This window comes from Mixophyes fleayi, chromosome 6 (assembly GCF_038048845.1).
Source record: "Mixophyes fleayi isolate aMixFle1 chromosome 6, aMixFle1.hap1, whole genome shotgun sequence".
NCBI classification, from domain to species: domain Eukaryota; kingdom Metazoa; phylum Chordata; class Amphibia; order Anura; family Limnodynastidae; genus Mixophyes; species Mixophyes fleayi.
The window spans coordinates 48,221,007-48,246,345 of NC_134407.1; the positions used below are offsets into that span (position 1 = coordinate 48,221,007).

A 25,339-nucleotide genomic window follows, 5' to 3' on the forward strand; every position below is an offset into this window, starting at 1 on the left:
CTAAACAATAACCTACATTTTCTTACTACTCACTACCTACCTTCCCCGCCATTGCAGAGCAACCGCCGTATCTCTAACCACGTCCTTTTTTTTTTTGTTCTCTGATCAACAATTTATTGGGATTATAGGTAGCATCTAATTCATTCAGTGTTAGCTGAAGAAACATTATTTGGCATCACCAGCTCCCTCTCCTACCTGATTTGTCCACCCTCCCTTAGGATGTAAGCTCGTATGAGCAGGGCCCGTCTTCCCTCGTGTCTCCATACCTGTTCTTCTGCTCTGTCCTTACTCCATAGGTCTGTCCCGGAGTTACTGAAGCATTGGTACTTTGTGTTTATCGTTCTGTACTGTTTTACCCTGTATGGTCTACTGTTTGTACTATGTACGGCGCTGCAGAAACCTTGTGGCGCCCAACAAATAAATGATAATAATAATAATAATAATTATCTTCCCTTATGCAGTCTTTACAAGTATTTTACATGGACAAATGTATATAATGAGGATTAGCTACCGAAGTTTTCAAATGTTCGCCTAACATACATCCATCTTTAATGCAAAACTGATAAAGGCCATGAATTTTGCCAGGTTTTGTTTGTTTTTTTTCAAAGTCATGTCTGTGACCGAATAAAATGGTTGACAAAATTGGAAATAATTTTTTTCAGATTTTCCTCTACCAGATGTTTAACTGTACTGTTTAGTTGGCACACAATGCTAATTTCTAGTTTTTTTCTGGTGAAAAAAAGTTAGTTGCATCTACCTGTGTATTATTGTGCCACGTACAAGTCATGTGATTTCTTGCACTTTTATCATTGTCTTTATACTTTGTGAAAGGCGCAGCGATTAATAAAGAGATTTTCAAAAATTGAGTCAAAATTTGATAGCATTTCACTGGTTTGATGGCCACCAACATGACCCCTATTCGAATTTACAGTTCAAAATTTGCATCTTACATTTGCAGTTTCGGGTTTGAAGTTTGCATTCACATTAACATTAGTGTTTTTAAATGTTGTTTTCATTTTTAAATACTATTTAAATAATATTTATAATTAATAAAATGTTTGATGTTCACATTCAAAGTTTGCAATTAAAAAAACATTAAAAATTAGACATTTAAGCTTGGACATGTGTGAACCAACTCTATTATATATGAAGCAGACTGACCATTTGCAACATGGTCAAAACTCAACTTTTAATTCTAACTAAAATTTGAGAATATTCTAATTTTTGTACCAATTCAACAGCCTGCATCAAGAAACTGTATGAGTCCAGCTCAAGCATCTCTAGTGATAAAGTCTCCTTGTGTGATGAACAGGTTGTGGAAACATTTGCTCAATATTTACAAAATGCCGCTTTCAGGTGTTTGAAATAACTAAGTCTGGATTTGGCTTAACCATACATATCGAAAGTAACATGGCCCATTTGCATCCTTTTTAAAATCATAATTTTCTGGAAACATGTAAGATTTCACAAGTAAGTTGAACATAATCTGTTGAGTTTCTATATAAATCTTCATATAATTCAATATCATTAGCATCAACGTCAGTATGACTCCAGTGACTTCATTTGGCATTTGTTATGAATCTCACAATTCGCAACCAATAACCTTTCTAAAGAACCTATGGTGCAGGATGTTTTTCACTTTTAGCAGCTGTTTTTCCCGAAAAAACACTGTTCACTGGTACTCGGATGCCCCCTGGACTTAATCCCAGTAGAGTATAGATGTTATTGGTTGTGAGTGAGGTAGAGTCAGGGAGACTCGCAGCTATGGAGCAACATGGAGACAAAACAAGACAAATAGGACACAAACGAGAATGGTCAATAGGAAAAGTGGGGTCAGAGGACAGGAGAGATACACAAAGTCAAATAACAGGCCAGCAGCTCAAGTGCATGCAGAGATCCAACAGCAATGTCCAGTAAACAGAATCCAGCAGCAGGAGATCATTAAATCTCAAGATAAAGATACAAGAACAAGCCTAGGGAAACCTAACACCAGCAAGACAATAATGGCAATGAATGTATTTATGTAGATCCTGGCCAATCAGCTGCTGGGTAGGAATCATGTGAGCAGCAAATGGGACTGATCAGCTGCTGGGTAGAAAGAATAGAGAGTGATGACTGCTCTGCTGTTGAGTAATGAGCAGTGATGAGTCTAGCAAGAGCTGGTAATCAGCTGTAATGTGGAATCCTTGTAAGCAGATCAGGAAGCAGGGTGAGTAAGGCTGTTCAGCAACAGGCTCACAACAACTCTAATATTAAGCAAAATCTGGAATGGATTTCTGAGACAGTGCAGAAAATAAAACACAGAGCAGCGAAAACAAAACAGCATTTATATTGAACCTGCATTGGGATTGGTGCTTATTTTCATGAAATTTTCACTTTACAAAAAAAAAAAAAAAAAATTCTCATTTCCATATCTAATATATATATGTTCTTTCATTTGAATAAACAGACAATTCAATTAACCCCCAAATTGGAAAATAATTAGTATCCCACCTCGGGGGCCATTTAGAGTTACTATCAAATCCAGCTATAATTATAAATTTGCACCTGGACATTTTGCACTGCAAATGTAAAATTGCCTGACTTGCCTGAGAGAAATGTCTCTTAGCACAGTGTAAATCTCAATATTAAAGTAGCCCCTTTTACACAGATGGGTGGTGTAGTTGCTCTCCAACTTGCAACCTTGCTCTGTCTCTCAAGCCCTGTGGGTTGAAGTGTGGAAAAGGGCTCTTGCACTTGCAAGTTTAAAAGTCAGTTTGACTCTTGCAATGGTGCAGTACATCTACAGATATTAAAGTATGTCCACCAGATCATCTCAGTGCACTCCTTTTTTAAACTCCTAAAGCATAATTTTATAGTTTCAATAAATACTCAAGTCATTCACTATAATCATTCACAGAAGAGCTGACACACACTCATCTTGGGAATTGTCCCTCTGAAGCTCAAACTCTACACTGTTCTCTTCTGCATCAAGGTAATCTCCTTGTCACTGGTCTGCTGTCAGTGTTACTAGACATGGGTGTCACACACAGCTTATAGGACTTCCATTCTACTCTCTAAGCGGGGTTGAATCAGTTTGGTGCATTAACTTTTCCAGCTTGCCTGCAAATACATTTCATGGACCTGAGTCATTAAGGAAAGTAAGGCAAAATAAAAGGAGCAGCTGTTCTCCGGGACAAACCAAGTTACAATGCAATGGGTGCAAATTAGCTTATTATTTTGCACATAAGTTAAATACTGGCAGTTTTTTCATGTAGCACGCAATACTTGATAACTTTATTTTTACACTGGAATGTAAAGTTGTTCTAGGACATGCCCTACCCCACCTATAAATCTGTCCCCACATTTTAAATTTACCTCTTCCTCCAATGCAACATAGTTTTGACCAGGTGCAAAGTTACTCCTTTTTTATGCTTTGCTCTCCTTAATGACTCAGGCCCTATATCTCCTGCTAGTATTCCACTCTGAAGACTGGTCAGTGAAACTCATAAATATAGCTCTCCACTGGCATTGCTTGGATCAGCTCAACTCCAGTCAACCAATAGGCAAGATCAAGGCTATATTGATTGACTTGAATTTGGATCAAACTCAAATAGCTCATCATACCTGAAGGAAACTCCAGAACAAGGCACGGGGCCAGCACCAGCACTCATGTGCTTCCTAACCAGAGGATCAGAGAGAGCATTGGAATGTCAATTATTTTCCACCTCATTAAAGAATTGAGATATCTGTGATGTACTCAATCCCCCTTCAGGAGACTAAAGTCAATGCAAAAAGCTATATGAGAACGTATGTGTACGCATTCTGATGCTCCTGCACCATACAGATTTGCATACCTCACGCAAAAATCAGACATATGTACAACTCTAAGTGAGCCTCTTTATATACAAATTATTTACATAAAATATAAGCCCACAAAATAAAGTTTATTGTTTGGGTTAAATCTGACAAAAAATATATATATTTTATGGCCAATACACATACATTGAAGGCAAAATTGAACTGACAAATTTGAAATGAGGCAAGTAGCTTTTGAACACATGTATTAACACTAATTTATCTCCATTAAGCACCTGTCTATTGGTCATGCTGATCATGACACCTACCTCTGACCGCAAATCATTTATACTGTAATCTAATCAAGAGAGTCGGAAAGTGCAGCATAATCTCATGAAATTAACTGGATTGTGCGCTTTGCCTAAACAGGTATTGAGAAATGTTGCAACTTTTCTCATTGGAAAATATAACATTAAAAAAACAATAGAGGACATTTCTTTCCATTTTTTACCAAAATGGATGTTTTTCTCCGTTGTATTGCTGGACTATCCGCTACCATTGGAGTTTGTCTCACAGTTCATGGGTGCCCACAGGAAAAGAATTTACTGACAGCCCTGTTAGCTGCTAACTCCAGTAGGCAGCCAATTCTAATACAACTGGCAGCGTCATATCTACGGTTTTTATCATTCTTGTATTGTGTATATTGTTTTCTTGTATATATTGACTAAATGTATGATGTACTATATGGAATTGAAGAAACCTTCATTTGTAGACATGCAAGATAAGAACTAGATTTAAAGTAAGCATATGCACAAAGGGATTGTCACACGCTGGGCGATCTTACCTTCCTCTTCCGGCAGGCCGATCAAATTGGCTCCAAACTTTAAAATTCACTTCCCCTGAATGTTTGGTGCCTGTTCTTTTAGTTACCTCCTGGTACTAAAACGTGGCTTCTTCATTCCTCCTTGTCCGCAGAGCTAACACTCTATTCCTGTGCTGCACCTCCATTACAGTGTATCCTGTGGACTCTGACCTGACGCTTCCGCCATTCCAGTGGAAACAAGTCATTCGCAGAGCTGACACTCAATTCTTGGGCTGCACCTACATTCCAGTGTATCCTGCTGACTTCCGACCTGACGCTTCCTAAAGCGCTCCTGCCACCATTCCAGAGGTAACTAGTTGTCTGCAGAGCTGACACTCTACTTCTATGCTACACCTCCGTATCAGCGTATCCAGCTGACTTCTGTACTAACACTTCCTACAGTGCTCCTACCACCATCCCTGTGATAACCGGTTGTCTGCCATTGCTGACCATCTTTGCATGTTCCTCTACAAAGGTTTCACCTGGTAAGTGCCCGACCTGCGAGATAGATGCAGCAAGGGCCAAACTCCCTTGCGACAGGTGAACACCGTCTCCTCGTTAGACTCTGCGCCTTATTTGAGTAGTGCAAATCTAGGCAAACCGTAGGATCTGGTCTCTGTGAACCGTGTCAGGGATATTCTATCCCCAGAAGAATTGTTTCACAAGTGGTGACAAAGAGTGAATAGAAACAACTGAATCTGTTTGAAGGTGATGGTAAGTGTTTAAATACACTACACTATATATTCTCTCTTGGTTTTTTTATATGGGTGATTTCACCTGATTAATATCGTCAAATGATGTGAAAGACCATCTGTGGAGTCGAATAAGAGTTGGGACTTGTGGTATCTATAAGTACTGCAATATTATTATGTATGATACAGTTAGTATGTAATTTGAATGTAGCGCCTGTTGATGTTTATCTCTTTTTATATGATTTTAATTTCTAGTGGGGTCTGGTGTATACCACGATACACATACTAATTAAGAGCGCTCCTAGCTATATACTAGTTTGGTTACCAAATGGATGTGTTGACTATAGCAACCATTCAGATTTGAACTGTCATTTTTTTAGAACAGTTTAGAATATGAATTGATACATCTGATTGTTCTCTGAGTGTCCTTCTAAGGGGCAGATTCAATTAATAAAAAATCTGCGCAAGGTCCCTCCAGAACGGCCGTGAGACACATCATGCGGATCTTGTTTACAGAAGTAACGCTGATATTTGCGTGCACCCCGTAGAGTTGAAAATTCATATTGGTAAAAAGCACGTTCGCAATGTTCTTAGGAACATCACGTACAATTAAATCTGCTACTAACAATATTTCACCATATTTACTTTAACCATGTTTTATATGAACAATTAAGAAAAGTTTTAAAAAAAAGCCATCTGTCTACAGAACTTCTACTGATCTTGTAATTATTCCTTTGTGACACTTAAACTGGAGTTAAGTTTAAGAGAACTAGATTAGGAAGTAAATAAATAAATATTCTGCCAAAAGGTGTTTTGGAACAGAAAACATTCTTTCTACCACATTTTTGCATATGTCTTCTAATATTTTGCATAGGAAGAACTAATACAAATACATATTTAAATAGCATAAAATCATTAGTTGTCCTATTTGGTGATTCACACACCATACAACCAGGCTGTCTGTTGTTTGGAGACAAACGTATATTTGTTCCTCGTGACTATAATTTTGTTCATCACTTTTAAGATGATCATACAGTTTATGAAACAACCGCTTGCCTAGTGTTGAGATCAGTAGCCGGTTTGATCTTTGTTCTCAACAAAATTTACTGAATCAGCCAAAACCAGATTCCTCATGTTTTGTAAGGACTAAAAACTCAGACAATGCCAGTTTGTAAGTAAAAACCCCCATGACAAAATGTAACATTATATATATATATATATATATATATATATATATATATATATATATATAAATAACACATATATATATGTAACACCACCTCCTAAAGCAAGTTAGCGCACCAAGGGCCTGAGTCATTAAGGCAGACAAAGGAGTAAATGTTCTTTGGGACAAACCATGTTACAATACAAGGGGTGCAAATTAGTTTATTATTTTGCACATAAGATAAATACTGGCTGTTTTTTCATCTAGCACACAATTATTTGCTAGCTATATTATTACACTGAAATTTAAAGTTGATCTAAGACATGCCCTAGCCCAACTATAAATCTGCCCCACATTTTAAATTTACCTCCCCCTCCAATGCAACATGGTTTTTCCCAGGTGCAAATGTTACTCCTTTTTTATGCTTTGCTCTCCTTAATGACTCAGGCCCCAAATGTGTAGTTCTGGAAACATAAACAGCAACACAAGGGTGAAAATAATATCTATAGCTAGAAACTTTATTCGCTACATCATAGTTATAGGTCCACAAAGGAAAAACATTTATAATAAATTAGAATGTTAAACACAACATAGTTCTTATTCTCCAGGCTTTGTAGGAAGGATGTATCCTTATATAGTGGAAAATATAATTTAAAAAGTAAAAAGATCATGGTGCCATCAAAGAAAGGGAGTAGAATATATTATGAGCGTAGTCTGCTGTTAAATTGCTCTTGTAGGAGATCTTCTCGTGAACAGTGTTTTCTGAAATGAAAGGAAAAGATGAAAAGGTGAAATGAAAGGAAAAGACAAAATATTGTAAAATTTGTATATTGTACAGTTATTTTTGGTGCTGTTTTCATATGTAAAATAGTATTCTAACTCAAATTTTAAAATATTTTAATGAGAAAATTAATTCTTATAACCTCTCAATTTAAATGGCGTTTTCCACTTTAAAAGTGACCAAACCTCCTCCATTCCCAAAAATAGTACTTAGGAGGGGGACCCAGAAGATTGATCACCACCTTTTATTGTATATAGCAGTGTTTCAGCATTCACTAATATCCAGGACCTCTATCACTTACCTCTGGTGCTGTTAAGGCCATTCCATGGTATGAGAGAACCTAATGAAAGCAAGCTGTGGATTGAAGAAGTGGGAGATGCTCTATTGAGAAGTCCACATTCATTTGCAACTGCTACATCAGATCTATTTTCTACAGTAAGACCCAACTCGAGCCAAAGGTGATTGGCAGAGGTTCTGGCCATATGCAAGTGCCTGGACCTAGTTAGTTGTAGGGGTTGGGTAAAATTTTACGACACTTATTATATTGATAGCAAGTGTACTGACAAAAAAAGTCTGATATGAAGAATGGAGATAAAACCAAAATCCAGACTTACCATTATAATAACTGTCTACATCAGCGACATGCTTGCGCTATATACCAAATGCTGGCAGTGCCGTCAGTTTGTATTTATGTCACTCAGCATGCGACTTTGAGATTTCTGTATTTAAATCGGCAATGCCCTAACCCTAACCCTAAACCTAAACTTAAAATTAGATAATAGTGTTTGTCTGCTGGCATTGCCGCTTTAAATACAGAAATGTCCGAGTCGCTATGCTGAGTGACATAAATGCAAACTGCCGGCATTGCCAGCATTCGGTATATAGCAAAAGCATGTCGCTGATATAGACGGTCATTATTATGTTATTATGGTAAGTCTGGATTTTGGTTTTATCGGTATTCTGGATACCAGACTTTTTTGGACAGTAAACTTGCTGTCAGGATAATAAGTGTCATTATGATGACTACCACCGAGTTTGAGTGCCAGATTGGAAATTTGAGCAGTAAAACCCTTTTAAATAGAAATGCAACAGGGTAAACAATTGTTAATTTACTGTAGACATTCTCTTACTCCTATGGAAAGTAGTTCAGGACGGAATTCAGTTAAAAGGACCCTAAAGGAAGCTGCTGGCAGAGCCTAAATGGGCTTCTTTACCAGAATAGTTAAAACTTCGATGAAACATTCTGTGGATCTAAATATTTTGCATTCTTTCATCATTGACTCTAAAATGATTTTTCCAATGCCAAAAATCCAAACTATGCTGAAATAAATGTAATAAAATTAAAAAATCCGTAAGCTATTTTGAAAATGAAAATATGAATATGAAAATAAATATGAATATGAGGCCCAGCAACTGAGAATAATGAATAGCTGGACAGTTAGGAAGAAATCCATGCTGCCACTCTCAAGTGACGTTTGTATTCAGAAACTCAGAGGTCATTTTTAACCACATAGATTAATATCAGTTTGGTGAAATTTGTGCAAACCAGATTGAAGCACATGAAAATGGTCATAAAAGTTGAAACAGTTGGAATGGAGAAAGACGTTTCAGAAGATTCTACAATTCTTCGATTACTACTTAGGGTAGTGTCACACAAGAATAAAAATGTTTTCTAATAAAATAACTTCAGAATTGAATCTCTTCAATTACCTGCCTATTGCCTATCCAACTATATACTTGATATCTGTCACACACACTGCATGCCTTTAACTGAAATACACTGCCTTTCACATGTGTGATGCCACCATTAAGGTGGAGAAAGGAAATAACCGCATTTACATATTTATAAGAATTTCTTTGCTATATTCTTCACTCCCACTATTCTGACACATCACTTTTCTGTGTGAGACACTGTTAAGTTATATCATATGTGTGCTCTTTTAATGAGGACTAGGAGCAGTAGTGTGGACATCTCAGGGGCCTTCTATCCATGTTTAGTGGAGGTGGCATGATCTTTTAGTTCCTACCTCTGCTGGAGAGGAAGAATACCAAGTCTCAGGATGAAGGTTTGACTGATTCTATGGAAAAATTGGTACCTCCTTCCCCCACCAGCCATGTGGCAAAAGTATGGATTCCATTGGAGCATTCTAGCCCTGAGGTCAGGGATTAATGCAGTACTTCTCCTTCCCGTGGTGCCTAAAGACCAGGATGCCATGGCACACTTTATGATCTGCACAGACACAGAATGCTCTGCACCTCAGGAGGAACTATTATCACTGAACAGAACCATAAAAGTTCTGGGGAAAGCCCAGAATTTTTACAGAGAGTATTCCAAAAGTGTCTGGTATCTAAATAGTCATACTCTAGAAATACTACATATAGTACAATATATATATATATATATATATATATATATATATATATAATTATTCAGAATTCACTTTTCCCTAAAAAAAGGTTGCAGTATAATTGCTGGTGCAATGCTGGAGATGCCATCACATCATTTACTTTGTATATTAATCAGTAAATGTAACCTAGAGGGGGTATTCTCAGTACGTACAACCGTTCCTGTGCTTGCCTTTGAGGTCATATGAACATTTGACATTCTGATTTTTACTAAAAATGTGATATGTTTAATCAGCATCTCTGTTTAAGGCTGTAAACGTCTTTGCTTCAACTTAATAAATGTAGTGCCAATCAAATTCTGAATGGGACATTCATACCACGTAATTCTACTGCTTATTAAAGGATATAGCATTTCCCCTTGAACATTAATCATTTTACTTTAACAGCATTATGTTGGGGTTATTGGAATGTCCTACAAAGTTTTACAATGATAACTGAACACTACTGAAAAAAAGTGCCAAGAAAACTGAAGATTTAGAAAATATGGCCATTAATAAAATAGGTTAGTGAAAAGATTGCATGTTCATCTGAATTCAGGAACACAAACTATAAGTGCAGGATCGCAGGAGATCCAAAATAGGTTGAACTTGATGGACTGGTGTCTTTTTTCAACCTCATCAACTATGTAACTATGTAATTAACCAAGTCTATTTATAATGCTTTAAAAATAGGTTTAAAGTAACATGATGCTGTCAGCTGATGTACATTGGGTTAAGTGTGGATGAAATTATATAATCATATTTTTTTTGTAAATTCAGTTGTACTTGATTAAAATTTTAGCACCTTTATAAACCTATGAAATTCAGCTAATATGGGTAAAAAATGTAGATAAAATTTTCCAAAACTGTTCCAGGGAATATTCACCTCCTTCTACATTTGAGCTTGGAAGTTTCCTTGACAGAATTTTGCTCATAAGGCTTCCACTTCGATTCCTTATTCCCATCCCAACCACAGAGCAATATAAACATCTATAAATACTGCTAAATTGTCTAACTTACAAATAGGGTGCAGAATTGCATTCTGCAGACTAGTGAAGCTAAAACGTAAATGAAGACTGTGTCATCTGTACTTCGCACCTGTGTGAAACAAGCTAGACAAATAGCACTAGCATGTTTTATAGTAGCACAAAAGTACATTTCTTCTTTTTCAACTGTGTAAAAAGCATAGAAGGTATCTGAAAAGCTCAAAACACTTGCTAAAGACTACTGTTTGCAAAATAAAAAGAATATTGTAAAGTAATAATAACACTGGTCAACAGACATTTTATTGGCAATCATAGTAGAGTGATTTTGGGGTAACTTTGTGGTGCTGATTCCGAATATAACATCAGTTTTGCTAGATTGGCTCTAATTTTTGAGATAATTGGTTCCCCATTGAAAACATAAAAATACCAAAAAAATTAATGACCAAGCAGAGTAAAAACCTGAAATACATAATGGCATTTTATTCTGTATAATAACAGATAAACATTGTAAGCTGATTTGGATAATTATAGTTAATGCATAGTAACCCTTTTATGGGGGTCATCAGGACAATCATGTTGTCTGCCATGTGACTGCCCCATCTGTCTTGATATCTTTCCTGCATCACCTTTATATCTCCCTTTATTCCTCAATAAAATCACCAAGATTATCTGGAAATCTGTGTAAGTGGCTATGAGAAAATGCACCTTTATGCTCACATTAGTACGCAAATGTTTAAAGTTTGTGAGCATGTTTTGCACCAATTCTTCATAATTGTCTGCTTTGTGGTTACCCAAGAAGTTCTTGACAACTGCGACATAACTGCACCAGGCAGAAGCTTCAACAACATTCAAAAACATTGCGAAATTAGAATACTTGAAAAATTTACGGATTTGAGGGCCATCAAGTATTCCAGCTTTTAGTTTTTGCATACTTAGACCAGAGAACAATCTACAAATATATTTGAAACAATCCCAATCTTTGTCCAATGCCTTAGCAAATTGTTTCATTAGTCCTAGCTTGTTATGGAGTGTGCAAATGATTTTTTGCCCTGTCTACCAATGGCTCGTTAATGATGTTCGCTGCATCAACAGTCATGTTTTCTTTTGAAGACCATGGGCTAGATTTACTAAGCTGCGGGTTTGAAAAAGTGGGAATGTTGCCTATAGTAACCATTCAGATTCTAGCTGTCATTTTGTTGAATGTACTAAATAAATGAAAGCTAGAATCTGATTGGTAGCTATTGACAATATCCCCACTTTTTCAAACCCGCAGCTTAGTAAATCTAGCCCCATGTCGTTGTTTTCCAAAGATCTTGCTTCACACTACTATCCCACAAGCAGATGATACTATCATATGATGTTTTGATACTATCTGACTGCCAACTGTCAACTGACTGCTGGCTGGGTTACCGATCACTAAAATATGAAGGGGGAATATAATAGCATGATCGCGGAATGAACACCTAGTATATTCATGTTTATCACCTTCTAGAATGTTTTGGAAGATTTCCATGTGCATGCGTTATGGCTAAGTTCCTTTTTCATTGAGTTATCCATTATCTCAAGAACTAGAGCAAATTAGAAAAAAACTACTTTCATTTTTTAATTCAGCAACCACAAAAAAAAACAAAATTTGTTGAAATATCCGCAGCAACTAAATAATTTTTTTAATTAAAGGTTTCTTTGATAAGAATAAATCAATGTACCCAGCAAGAAGTAAAAATGCATCTGGAAATCACCCATCCATAAAATAAATATCTACAAGAATTAGCATATTGTAAGTGCACAGGAAAAATATTATAATATATTATACTTGCCTCCCTTTAACACTAAAATCACATCAAGCAGAATACCTACTGAGTATGGAAAACAGGATACACGTAGTTATTTCTTTATTTATAGATTCAATTCAAGCTCAGACTATCACATGGAAGAATAGGAGGAAAAAGAGATGTAAGTGCTGTGATCATCAGTGAGCTCTTACAAAATGATGTGACATTTAAAATGTGAAGAGATCACGTAGCTGTCAATCTCATATGCTTAACTATGTCAGGTCAAATGCATTATTTTGCAGGAGTTAACCATTTACCTTAGGCACTGTCACTCATTCCTGGTTAAGCTGTCGTTTCAGCATGATAAACAGTCGTGTATTTTATAATATACAGAACATATCTTAATAGGATTTTATAGGAAACATTTTATTGCTCTTTAAAAGCAATTGTGTCAACACATTTGTCTTAGGATATGTAAGGTGGATGATTTAAAGCAATAAATTAGTTTCAGGAGTTGTACCTACCCAAACATACAGTAGAGAAGGAAAAAGATTAGAATTGGAAATATAAGAAGGCACTCCTTATCCAAAAAAAACAATTCCCAATTATCTTAAATTCCTTGGTATTATACCTTTATTATATCATTAAAACATTTGTTACCCTAAGCCAGTGATGGGCAAACCAATCCTCAAGGGCCATCACCAGTTCATGTTTTTAGGATTTCTTTAATCATGCACAGCTGAGTTAATCTATTTGGATGTGTCAGTAATTATCCCACCTGTTTCTACAGACAGAAATCTGTGCATGATTAAAGAAATCCTAAAAACATGAACTGTTGATGGCCCTTGAGGACTGGTTTGCCCATCACTGCCCTAAGCAATTCAGTATAGACCCTAGTCCATAACAGTGAAATATTAAAATCATAGATAAGAATATATAAAGAGAGGAAAATATCTGAATAAAAAACTATTATCAACCCCTAGGTGGGGAGAGTGAGTGAAGTCTGAAAAGGACTAACCTCTTTAAAGGTTATATCCTAGCAATAAAAGTTATATTATAACAATAGAATTGGTTATGTGTATTTGAATGTTTCTTTTTTTACACACACAGATATATTGCATTCATATGTCCAGAATATCCTTTGGCCTCATGCAAATTGTATCTTTAAACATGTGTTTATATCCCTCATTTGTTACACACGTAAATATATTACATCCATACATCAAAATAATATTTTACTATAATAATGGATATATATATAGGTTATGTATAATCCTCAGTTGCTGCTTTACTGCCAGTTTAATATATAACAGACTTCTTAGATAATCTACTCCCAGACCGCATGTATAGTATTTTAGTTAGGGATCACAAAGTATCCCATCCCATTATTAGTATTATACCAGACTGAAGACTCTAATCTGCCATCCAATATATATTATATAAGTTAGATAGTTAAGATCAAAATGAATTTGAAAGCAGGGAGATCTTAATTAGTATTCATTATCTATCTTCTGGTAGAAAAACATATCTCTTTCTTATACTGAGATATCCTACTCTTATGTCCCCAAAATTAGCGTTTAAACAATAATATTATTAAAATGTTAGCTGTGATCTTAATGAAATATAGATTATGTTGATCTAATATATGCTGGAATATCTACAATTAACCATGGAGTACAAGCAGCATCGCCGCTTACTGGCCCCACTTCTGGACTGTGATGTCACTTCTGACGTCAGTTACGTGACGTACGTTTCAATGATCACAGCTTTTTCAAGGGAAACAGAGCACAGGCAAACTCCTTGCCTTTGTAGCCAAGATCAACCAATCCGATTGATTAGATTATGATTGACATTACGACCAGCCTATCATATTCACATGTGATCGTTTTTTTCTGCTGTTTATCGCCATCGGAAATGAATATATACAGAAAGGGAAGGCAAGAACAAGAACAGTGTTGATAGAAAAGTCCATTCCCCAATTATGTCAATCATCTTGGACATTTTATGTTTTTATTCTAATTATGTTGTCTATTGTTTATTAACATCCTTTAATAACAATGTAAACAATTTGAAATGAACCTATGAAATGAGTTTGGAAAAAATAGACGTTCTTAACATTACTATGAGGAAGGGAGTAAGAGGTAGAAATGAAACGGATCTCTTTAGAAAAAAGATGGCAACTAATAGAGTCTTACATAAAGAAAGCTTTCACTTCCCTCCAGTAGTTAATAACATTCTTAATTCTTTAGAATCAGAAGCAATTGTTCTAATATGCAAGACTTTTTGAGAAGATCTGCTGAACTTAAGGCAGACTACTGGAGAGAGGGTATAGTAAGTGCATGATCAAAAGAGCATTCAATCAAATTAAAATAAGAAATCATAACAGCCTCTTATATCCAGCAGTGCAAAAGCTCGAATCTAACAAAATCCGTTTTATAGGGGATTTCGGCTGTGAGTGGAAAGGGATCTGTCAAATTCTACAAAAACATTGGCCAATTCTATTCTATGACAGTGGCTTAAGAATAATTCTGGATGAAAGGGTACATTTAACCTGGAAAAGAGCCAAGAATTTAAGAGATAGACTAGTCAAGAGTCATTATATGGAGAAAATGAAGACATCATTTCAAACTACTGGCTCACATAAATGTGGGTGCTGCAAAACCTGTTAATATATAACCAAAACAACAGAATGTCAAGATAGATTTGGCATATCCTCAATTGTAACTCGAAAGGAGTAATTTATGCTCTCAGATGCCCATGTGAAAAATTATATGTAGGCATGACCAGTAGAGCTCTGAAGCAAAGAATTCTTAAACATGTGGGTACAATAAGGAATGAAAGATGGATAAGGAAAAACTATAACAACTTACTTCTGTAGCAAGACATTTCTTAACCAAACATTGAGGGATTGCTCATGACTTAACAGCATTCACAATAGAGAAAATTCAATTAGGGTTAAGAGGAGGAGAAATTAATAACTTCCCCAGAAAGAAAGTAAATGGCTATTTTTATTAAACTTCCTAATACCAAGTGGTCTCAATAAAAACACCAGCTATGTAAAGTTTTCTGACTTGGTGCAAGTACTGAAGGATTATTATGGTACATGTGCTTTTCATTTTTTTTAAATGATTTACATCATCCATGAGGATAGAGATATTATAATTAATTTAACCCTTTTTGGATTCCGTTATAGATATTCACAATAAGCAAATTGTACATATGGGACATTTTAATCACATAGATAATACATATGGGCAATAAATTTAAAAATACTGAGATTGATAATTTGATATGTTGGATAGATGCATAAATCTGCCCTCTAAACATCTACGGTCATTTGACTCTTAAAAAAGACACATAAACAAAGGGATAGTGATTATTTAAATCACTCTCACATACTATAGCTTAGTATCTAAGTTATGGGTTAATGCTATTTTTCGTTTATCACAATAATATATAAATATATATATATATATATATATATATATATATATATGTGTGTGTGTGTGTGTACATATATATATATATATATATATATATATATATATATATACAAGGAGTATATACAAGGAGTTATATATGGGACCTGTGGCATCTATTCAATTTGGAAATGGGGTTATTATGATCCTCAGTAGCACTATAGCATTATTCACACATATTTTTATAGCAATTACACATAATTGTTAGGTTCAATCTATTTCACCTATTTATTAAGTTGATTTATGTAGTTAACCGCATAATACAGTATTAGTAGGTCCACTCTTTAGCAGTAGAGTATTAATTTTTGCACACACAAGGAGAAATATAAGAATTATACACATTAGTTTGAGTTGATTTATTTCACTTCATATTTATGTTGAACAATCCATAATTATGGGAACATATTAAAATTGAACACAAAAAATGATCACATGTGAATATGATAGGCCGGTTGTAATGTCAATCATAATCTAATCAATTGGATTGGTTGGAGTTTGAATATAAAGGCAATGAGTTTGCCTGTGCATTGTTTCCCTTGATAAAGCTGTGATCAGTGAAACGTACATTAGGTAACTGACGTCAGAAGTGAAGTCACAACCCGGGAGTGGGGCCAGTAAGCAGCGATGATGCTTGTACTCCCTAACAGATGCATGGTTAATTGTAGATATAGCAGCATATATTAGATCAACATAATCTATATTTCATTAAGATCAGAGAGCTGAAGTCGTCCATAAAGTCTGCAGACATTGAGCTATCATTTTAGTAATATTATTAAACGCTAATAGGCAGGTTTTGGGGATATAACAGTGGGATATCTCGGAATAAGATAGAGAGATGTTTTTCTACCAGAAGATAGATAATGGATACTGATTAAGAACCCACTGCTCTCAAATTCATTTTGATCTGAACTATCTAACTAATATAATTTATATTGGACGGTAGATTAGAGTCTGGTATAATACTAATAATGGGATGGGATACTTTATGATCCCTAAATAAAACACTATGAGGTCTGGAAGTGGGTTTTCTAAGAAGTCTGTTATATATTAAACTGACAGATAAGCAACAAGTGAGGATTATACATAACTTATATATATCCATTATTACCTAAATAAAAAATTATTTTGTTGTATGGACATAATATATTTACGTGTAACACATGTGTAAAGATACAATTTGCATGAGGCCAAAATATATTCTGGACATATGGATGCAATATATCTGTGTGTGTAATAAAAGAGAGATTCATATCCTCTATTGTCACAATATAACTGCCATTTAAAGAGGTTACATCCTTTTCAGATTTCGCTCACTGGCCCCACCTAGGGGTTCAGTATAGTCTTTTATTCACATATTTTTCTTCTATTTACACATTATTATTTATGATTTTAATATTTCACTGTTGTGGACTAGGGTCTATAATGAACTGCTTAGGGTAACTAATGTTTTAATGATATAATTAATAAAGTTATAATACTAAGTATTTTAAGATAATTGGAATTTGTCTTTTTGGATAAGTAATGCCTTCTTGTATTTCAAATTCTAATCTTTTTCCTTCTCCGTTACTACTAATTGAAAGAGCACCCCTCACCTACACTAATTTGTGAGGTGGCAATATAGGGATGAGAATGTCTTTAACCCTGTGCAGATTTTCTGTTTTTCTGTTGTATGTAGCATACAGTAGCCTTGTAAGGGCCTCATGTACATTTGAGCATATGAGTATTTTTCTGATTCAGTACTCCACATGTGCCCAAAAAAGACTTACACTTCCTTACATTGTGGCTAATTGATATGTTCTGTTCGCATTCTATATAAATAAATGGTGATGATGATGATTCTTACTTTTAAGCCCCATTATCCCTTTTGCCACACATTCCCCTTCCATAAATCCCATTTTTGATCATTTGTTTCCTCAACATAAATAAACCCCTTAATAAACACAACAGACTTTTCTATTTACCTGTGTGTCCTTTGGGTAAGAGCATGCCAGGTGGGCTTTCCCCAAGATGACCCTTGGCAGGCTGATATATCTAACAGACAAGCCACAATGCTAGAGAATAGATCTCATTGAAGGGCTATTGTTCTAACAAAGACGAGACACCTTGATCCTTACCATTTTCCACACCCGACAAAAGCAGGGGTTACATATCTTGTAAGTGAAAAAATACACAATACACATTACGTTTTGTAACTTTTACAGTTGGTTCAAGACCATTAATTTGCTTCCAGATGTAATGAGATCACTCTTGCAATTATAGCGATTCCAAATATGCGTTGCTATTTTAAATTTAAACGGGAAATAGAGATGTAAATGCAATAAATAAATAAATATAATATATGTTTCAGTCCAATAATGCGGGTACATTTTTCACTTCATGTACATGTCCTGAGTGTTCAGTTTTTATGCTTTTATATACAGTAAGTATTAGTAAATTCAAGGATTAGTAGCATCGTTTTGGAACCATTGGTATTCCTCTTTCTAACTTCATGGACTTAGAAATCAATTGCATATTTAAATACCTAAAAATAGACTTCAGATGTATCTGGGTTCTCAAAGTGTGTGGGATGTGGTGATCATGGTGTGGCTTGTGTGGTCTGAACAAACTTCATGTCATATGGTGCAACAGGATGAAAAGAGTTAACAGTGATCCATGCTGTATATAATTGTTCCTTGGATCATGTTTAAAGTCTACACATTCCCTATTTTACAGACAGTGAATGCAGTGGTTTTGTGGGTTGAACCAATTGTTATCCTAACAGTCTATGGCTCAAGTCTCAGTGAAGTCACTAATTCTTAGAAAATTCATATACTGAATATTGGTTTGCATAAAAGCTGCTTTAACTGTATCTGGGCAACAGGGACACTTTAACCAATTCCTGATTTTTCCATTACATGGAAGGAACCAGTGTAACCTAACTGATTGTATTATTTAGCACAGCACTTAACCATCATTAAAGATTCATATATGCTACATTTTACAATGAGTAATAAGATATGTCATCAACTGTATTCTTACAAGGTATGATCAGGCCTTTCTGCAAGCTTCAAAGCCTCATGCATCCCTGCAGCTGACAGCTTCCTGTTGATATTTCTGTACCTGCATTGTAACAGATTTCGATAGGTTGTCCTCAGGTCTCTATTAAAAAAGGCATAAATGAAAGGATTTATCAGAGAGTTTGCATATCCCAGCCATAAAAATGTCCTCTCCATCCACAATGGAATGCAGCTGCACTCTGTTCCACAGATAAAAGGTCTTGCAGTTGAAAGTATAAAAAAAGGTAGCCAACATACAGTGAAAGCCCCTACAATAATCCCCAGGGTAGTAGCAGCCTTCTGTTCTCTTTTAAAAATGGAAATATTTTTCCTGTCATGTCTAAGTAATTTTGAAAAATTTGTACATTCATCTGATTCTTTGTGCATTTTTGCAACTCCATTTGCCGTAATCATTCCTTCGCTTTCCTCCGATCGCGGGAACCCAGCAAACTTGTGCTTTGCTGCACTCCTCTTAGCGGCTTTGAAGATTCTGTAGTACATGAACAGCATCACTGACATTGGAATGTAAAAGGCAACTGCTGTAGAGTAGATAGTGTAGCCAAAGTCTTGACTAATTAAGCAAACTTTGTTATCGTTGACATTCTGGGCCCAACCGAACAAAGGAGGCAATGTGATAGAAGCAGAAAGGAGCCAGACACAGAGAATCATTTTGGCCATACATTTCCCATTCTGCCTCACTGGGTACGTCAGCGGTCGGGTAATCCCAAGATATCTGAAAATAAGCAGAACACAAATGACTTACACTATAAACTATAGCAGAAGTAAAAATACAACACAAGCGTGCAAAGTATTAATAGGTAGAGTAGTATTTTATCATATTTATTGAATTTTGGAATAAAACAGTGAATACTGTAATTCTTCCAGTCAGTTTGTCTAAGTAGCAGTTTGCTATTCAGGAATCCTAGAGGACTCGTTCCACTGCTGTTATATTTCTGTGTTTCCCGCTACCAAAAGTGTGCAGCAAATAATATCTGCTGGAGGTGCACTGGTGTGTGGGCTCCACATATGGTGGTCCTGCCCTAAGATCTACTGGAACAAAATAATACACCTCTCTAAAATGATCATGGATGGGGATGTGCCGACTGACTCTGGTTTGTTGTTTTCCTGGTTCTTTGTGAACTGTTTTCATTACTATTGTTATTTATTATGCAACCTATAAATAAAGAATATGTGTATATATATTCAGTTTTTATGATGAGTTGTATTTTTATAGCCTGCAAGTATCCTCTTTTTTACCTCTGCCTGACATCTATAGGGTACAATGTACAGTACGTCATTATGCAATAATTTACGGGTTTTGTTTGTAACTTTTTCAAATAAATAGATTCTTGTTTTAATCACCGCACAATTTCCTTGAATGTATATAACATTTTTTTTGTTTAAGACTAAGCCCTTATTTGCTTTGAGTACTCAGTGACTGGAGTATAGTTGTTTCACAGTAGTCAATTATGTATCACATTTAGACATGTGCATACCTGCCTACTCTCCCGGAATCCCCAGGAGGCTCCCGAGTTTCGGGGAGTCCTCATGGACTCCCGGAAGAGTAGGCAAAACTCCCGAAATTTGGCGGAATGCACGGCAGTGAATGGAGGGGGGGGCTTAATCGCAACATTAAACTCGCCCTCCTCCTACCCCGTGTCACATGAAATGAAATCTTAAAAGTGGGCATGTATGGACATGTGATCGAAGAATGAATATTCTAAAATACAATAATATATAGTATTATATATTGCATATTTGCTATTTAAAGGATGACTAAAACAAAACACAAGTTTTCTTATATAAAACATTACTAAAACATTTGCAAATGTATATTTAAAGGTTCCCATACCATGACTGACATTAATTGTTGCATTTACTGTGCAAGTGAGACAGAGCAAAGTTTGGAAGGGTTATTAGCCATTTTAAGCTTCCTTCAGTGTCCTTCAATGGGATTACTGTCAGGAATTCTGGATATGTATCTTTCCCTTTGATCACATCTTTATCTCATTTATCTTCCATTCTGCTAAGCTACTGAAACTTATGCTTATGAATGTTATTAGTAATAGTTTTATAAGCCAGCTTACATTTCCGGTTTAGCAGTCCTTTAAATGTCCTTTTAAACATTTTATAAATGTTAAAAGAGCAAAATAAAAATTCATTTTACACAAGAGAGTAAAGTCCATTCATCCAAATATATTTGATTGTTAATATAAGCTTGACTTTTGTATGGTAATTTTCCCTGGCGATTAATAATTTGAGTGTGAAGTTGCTAATATTTATTCATTCTCTCACAGCTGACAAGTATAACATTGGCTAATTCATCAACGTCATGTCTGAATAAAATGCTCATTACCATACACCTTTTGTCTTCTGTTTCTGTCTTGCATGATGACAGTGGGGAGCCACGGGAGGGCTAGGAAATATTACCGAATACTGAATACATAGGATTAGGGCCAACAATTCAGGGCACAGAAGACAGAAAGAGAACATGACTTTCATAACAGGACCATACAAGATGTATGCTACTGTATTTGGATGCAAAATTTATGTTCAAATGCAGAATTCTGTCTACATAAACTGACAAAAAAACATGTTTTTTCATTGCATAAATGTAAATATATTAAAAAAGAAATAATCATTTAAGTTAGAATTAGCAGACAGTTGGAATTTATACTTACATGGCTAAAACAAATAGTAATAGACTGTGCAAGTAACTAAGTAATTAAACTATATCAATATATATTTAATGCATGATTCATATGGGAGGATATCACAAGAAGAGAAATGTACAATGTCTCTACCATTAAATGAAAACTTCAATTAAAATAATTTTTAACCAATCACTCCAATTAGCAGAAAAAATGGAATCCAGAGTTCCATGCTGCAACTGAAACCTCTCAGGCTAGCAGCCAAAAAAATTGATGGTAAGTTTTCAGCAATAAACGGTTGTCAATGAGGCTGATTGGACAGCTGTTGTGGCTTATCCAATCAGCTCCATCAATGATATCTTTTTGTCTACAGTTAACTGGAAACATTCCCTAGGTGTTAGCCTGGAAAAGTTGTCAGATACAAGCCTGGCTGCACTCAGGCTCTTCCAGACTCTGATTTTCAGTACTAGTAATTTGGAGGAGGGAGGGGGGTGGTTGGATAAAAAAAAAATTAAATGGGTTACTCATTTAAACAAATTAAATAACAGAGTTGGATATTCCTTTTATTTTGTTCTGTTAAAAACTGAACTGATCCTGAACCTTCTTTTAATGAGGTGAGTGCACATTATTTAACTGAATTTCAGTGATGTTTAAATGTGTGAGTATAGGTACTCAAAAAAAATATCACCCTTGATGTATCACCAGCTTATATGTTTTGTCAAAATATGAACTATGTAAGGGATTCAAAAGTGATAACTTTGTTTAGAAAGTGACTTGAGAAAGTGATTAAGTGAGATTGTTTGGAAATTATTAGAAAATGGCTCTTTTGTTGTTGATATTCCCCTGCCCCCAAGGGAGGTTATGGGGCATATGTAAGTAGGATAATGTGTAATGGCTGCTAGACAAAGACATGTGTTGTGGACTTGTAGTTTAAGACAGAAAAGGTTCTTGTACGAGAAGTTAAGTAATGTTATTATTACTGTAAAAGACATGAGGCTTTGTTAAAGATGGCCGCCAGGACAATGCGGTCCGTCCTCCATCTTGTTATGTTGTGTTTGTCTGTCCACCATCTTGTAATGTTGTGTTTGTCTGTCCTCCATTTTGTAATGTTGTGTTTGTCTGTCCTTCATCTTGTAATGTTGTGTTTGTCTGTCCTCCATCTTGTAATGTTGTGTTTGTCTGTCCTCCATATTGTAATGTTGTGTTTGTCTGTCCACCATCTTGCTATGCCATATGGTCTGTCCTATTAACATATAAATATAGACACACATGCTCACACACACACACTCAAAAAAGACACATATCACATTAATGAGATGATAGGCAATGCATTGTATTTTATGTAATATATATTATGCTTTCTACACTGTGTTATTATATGTGTGAAGACTGTTACTGAAAATACCTATTGTTAATAAGAATAAATATTATCTTAGGTGAGACTTTGTGGAAAATCTTTATTGTGAATGGAAGGGAAGGTAGATATTAAATGGTTATTCGCATATTTGCCTCATCATTGGACCTTCGGTGTTATCAGAGAGCAATAACAGACTCTCAAGGGAATTAGCATGGTAATTATGCACTCATTTACAAACTTATACCTCACATATGTATTGTGCTAGATACATACAGATTTACACTAGTAAGAATAAATGCTGATCAGGACTGTGTTATTATTTTGCATCAATATGCAGCGTTATATGGCAGTGCTACTACAGCCCCATAATACTGTACAGGTATGGCTCAGTGCAGGCTAGTCTCTTTCTATATCGACCTATAACCTTACACACTGATACACAAAGTATTATAAATATTCTTTTCACCCATGACTTTAGAACTTATGTTCCATTAGAGTCTTTGTTTAAAACTTTTACATTTGTGTAACAAACAGTCTTACTAAACAGAATTAATCTCTCAACGTTGGAGAGGAAACAGCAAAATAGTTTCAAGCCCCACAGTAACTTAAGATACATACATGTTCTGTGCGTAAAGTCCTGTAGCAGAGCAAACACATGTGCTATGTGTAAATAAAAATATGGCACTCTCTTGCAAAATATAAGAAAATTGTGGCTGGAGGCACAGGAACAAGGCAATGTCAATCGAGGAAATAATATGGGATAGAGGAAAGGGAAGATGTTATACTTTAGGTAATATATTAGTAAATAAATATTAGAGATAGAAAGTTAGATCAATAGGTATGTTAGGTAAACAGCTCAACATGCTATGTAATTTCATCAATGTGGCTGTTCTGGAGGCTTAAATCAACCTATTAAATGTGGGATGTTTGATCACGATAAATAAATGACTAATAAATATGACATCCTATAAAAACTGCATTTTTAAAGTTTGTAAACCAGATTATTACTGTTCTTGTACCTTCTCTTTTGTCAGACATGACAAAAGTGTGTATAATTATTATTATAATCTTTATCAAACACTTTAGAGCGCGCTTGTGCATATCAATACATGTTCAGTTATAACTCAAATGCTTTGGTTTGGTGGATAGAGCAAAGGGAGAAAGGATTGGAGAGAATGATTAGACAAACTATTGGTTCGATCAATAGCTCAAATTGCTCTGGGAGACAAAACATAAAAATTCATGTATCTTTAGTTCTGGATAAAGAGGTGATTGGATGACAAATGTAATAGAACAAAAAAAAATTATAGTCCCTTTAAATCCGTATGATTTGTTTACAAAAATGGACTTAAATTATATCTTTACATCTTTACATCTAAAGTGTCTGTTCTTTCAGATCACTGGATTTGTATATTTTATGTCTTGATTATAGCATTTTTATCAAATTATTATGTTTTGTACATTTGTATTGCTGGGACCTGCTTATGTATTTGTTCTGCTAACAAAGGCAAAAAAAGATTTATTGTAATGCTACTTTTATCCGATAATAACTATGGTTAGGTAAGGAAGCTGACAGAAAAATGAAATAAAAGGAAATAGGCAATGTAAACATTGGAAAAAATCCAAACTATTATATAGAAATATATTACAAATAGTAAAATGAATACCCAGTTTTATTTTCAAAAGCTGATCATGTTTCCCTAGACACATTCACACAAAGGGCCTGAGTCATTAGGAAAAGTAAGCAAAAAAAGGAGTAAATATTCTCTGGGACAAACCATGTTACAATGCAAGGGGTGCAAATGAGTTTATTATTTTGCACATAAGTTAAATACTGGCTGTTTTTTCCAGCTAGCACACAAATACTTGATAGCTTTAATTTTACACTGAAGTTTATCTAGGACATGCCCTACCCCAACTATAAATCTGTCCCCACATTTTAAATTTACCTCCCCCTCCAATGCAACATGGTTTTGCCCAGGTTCAAAGTTACTCCATTTTTATGCTTTGCTTTCCTTAATGACTCAGGCCCTAATGTTAAAAATTTTAAAATATCTAGCTAACGGTGTATAGGTTTATTGTATACAAAGTTAAGGGGTTTATGCAGAAACACCTAAGGCTTCAATCGCTACGAATATGGCAAAAAATGACTAAAGTTGATGTATAATTTCTTTTTTACAGAAGTTTATTGCTCTTTACACCATTTATTAAATAAAGGCCAATAAGTCTAATATGTGGGGAATCTATTATACACATAAAAATAATTATGAATAAATATCAGTGTTAAATTTGAAACAAAATCATTGTAAACAACTTCCTTAGCTGATCCAGGAAGAAATGAGCATATTATTTTTACTCCTTTTGCCTCTAATGCTCAATAAACACTTTCTTTTCCTTA

At 35.1% G+C, this 25,339-nt stretch overlaps 1 protein-coding gene across 1 annotated transcript in view; it reads right to left on the reverse strand.

Moving 5' to 3' along the window:
• Nucleotides 1–6,998: 6,998 nt before the first annotated feature.
• HTR7 (5-hydroxytryptamine receptor 7) overlaps nt 6,999–25,339 on the reverse strand; it is an 83,888-nt gene continuing 65,547 nt past the window's right edge. The window contains exons 2-3 of the mRNA XM_075216420.1: nt 18,917–19,666; nt 6,999–7,258 (exon numbers count right to left, since the gene is read on the reverse strand). Coding sequence (XP_075072521.1) covers nt 7,198–7,258; nt 18,917–19,666 — 811 coding nt within the window. The 3' untranslated portion in view covers nt 6,999–7,197. The remainder of the gene's footprint in view (nt 7,259–18,916; nt 19,667–25,339) is intronic.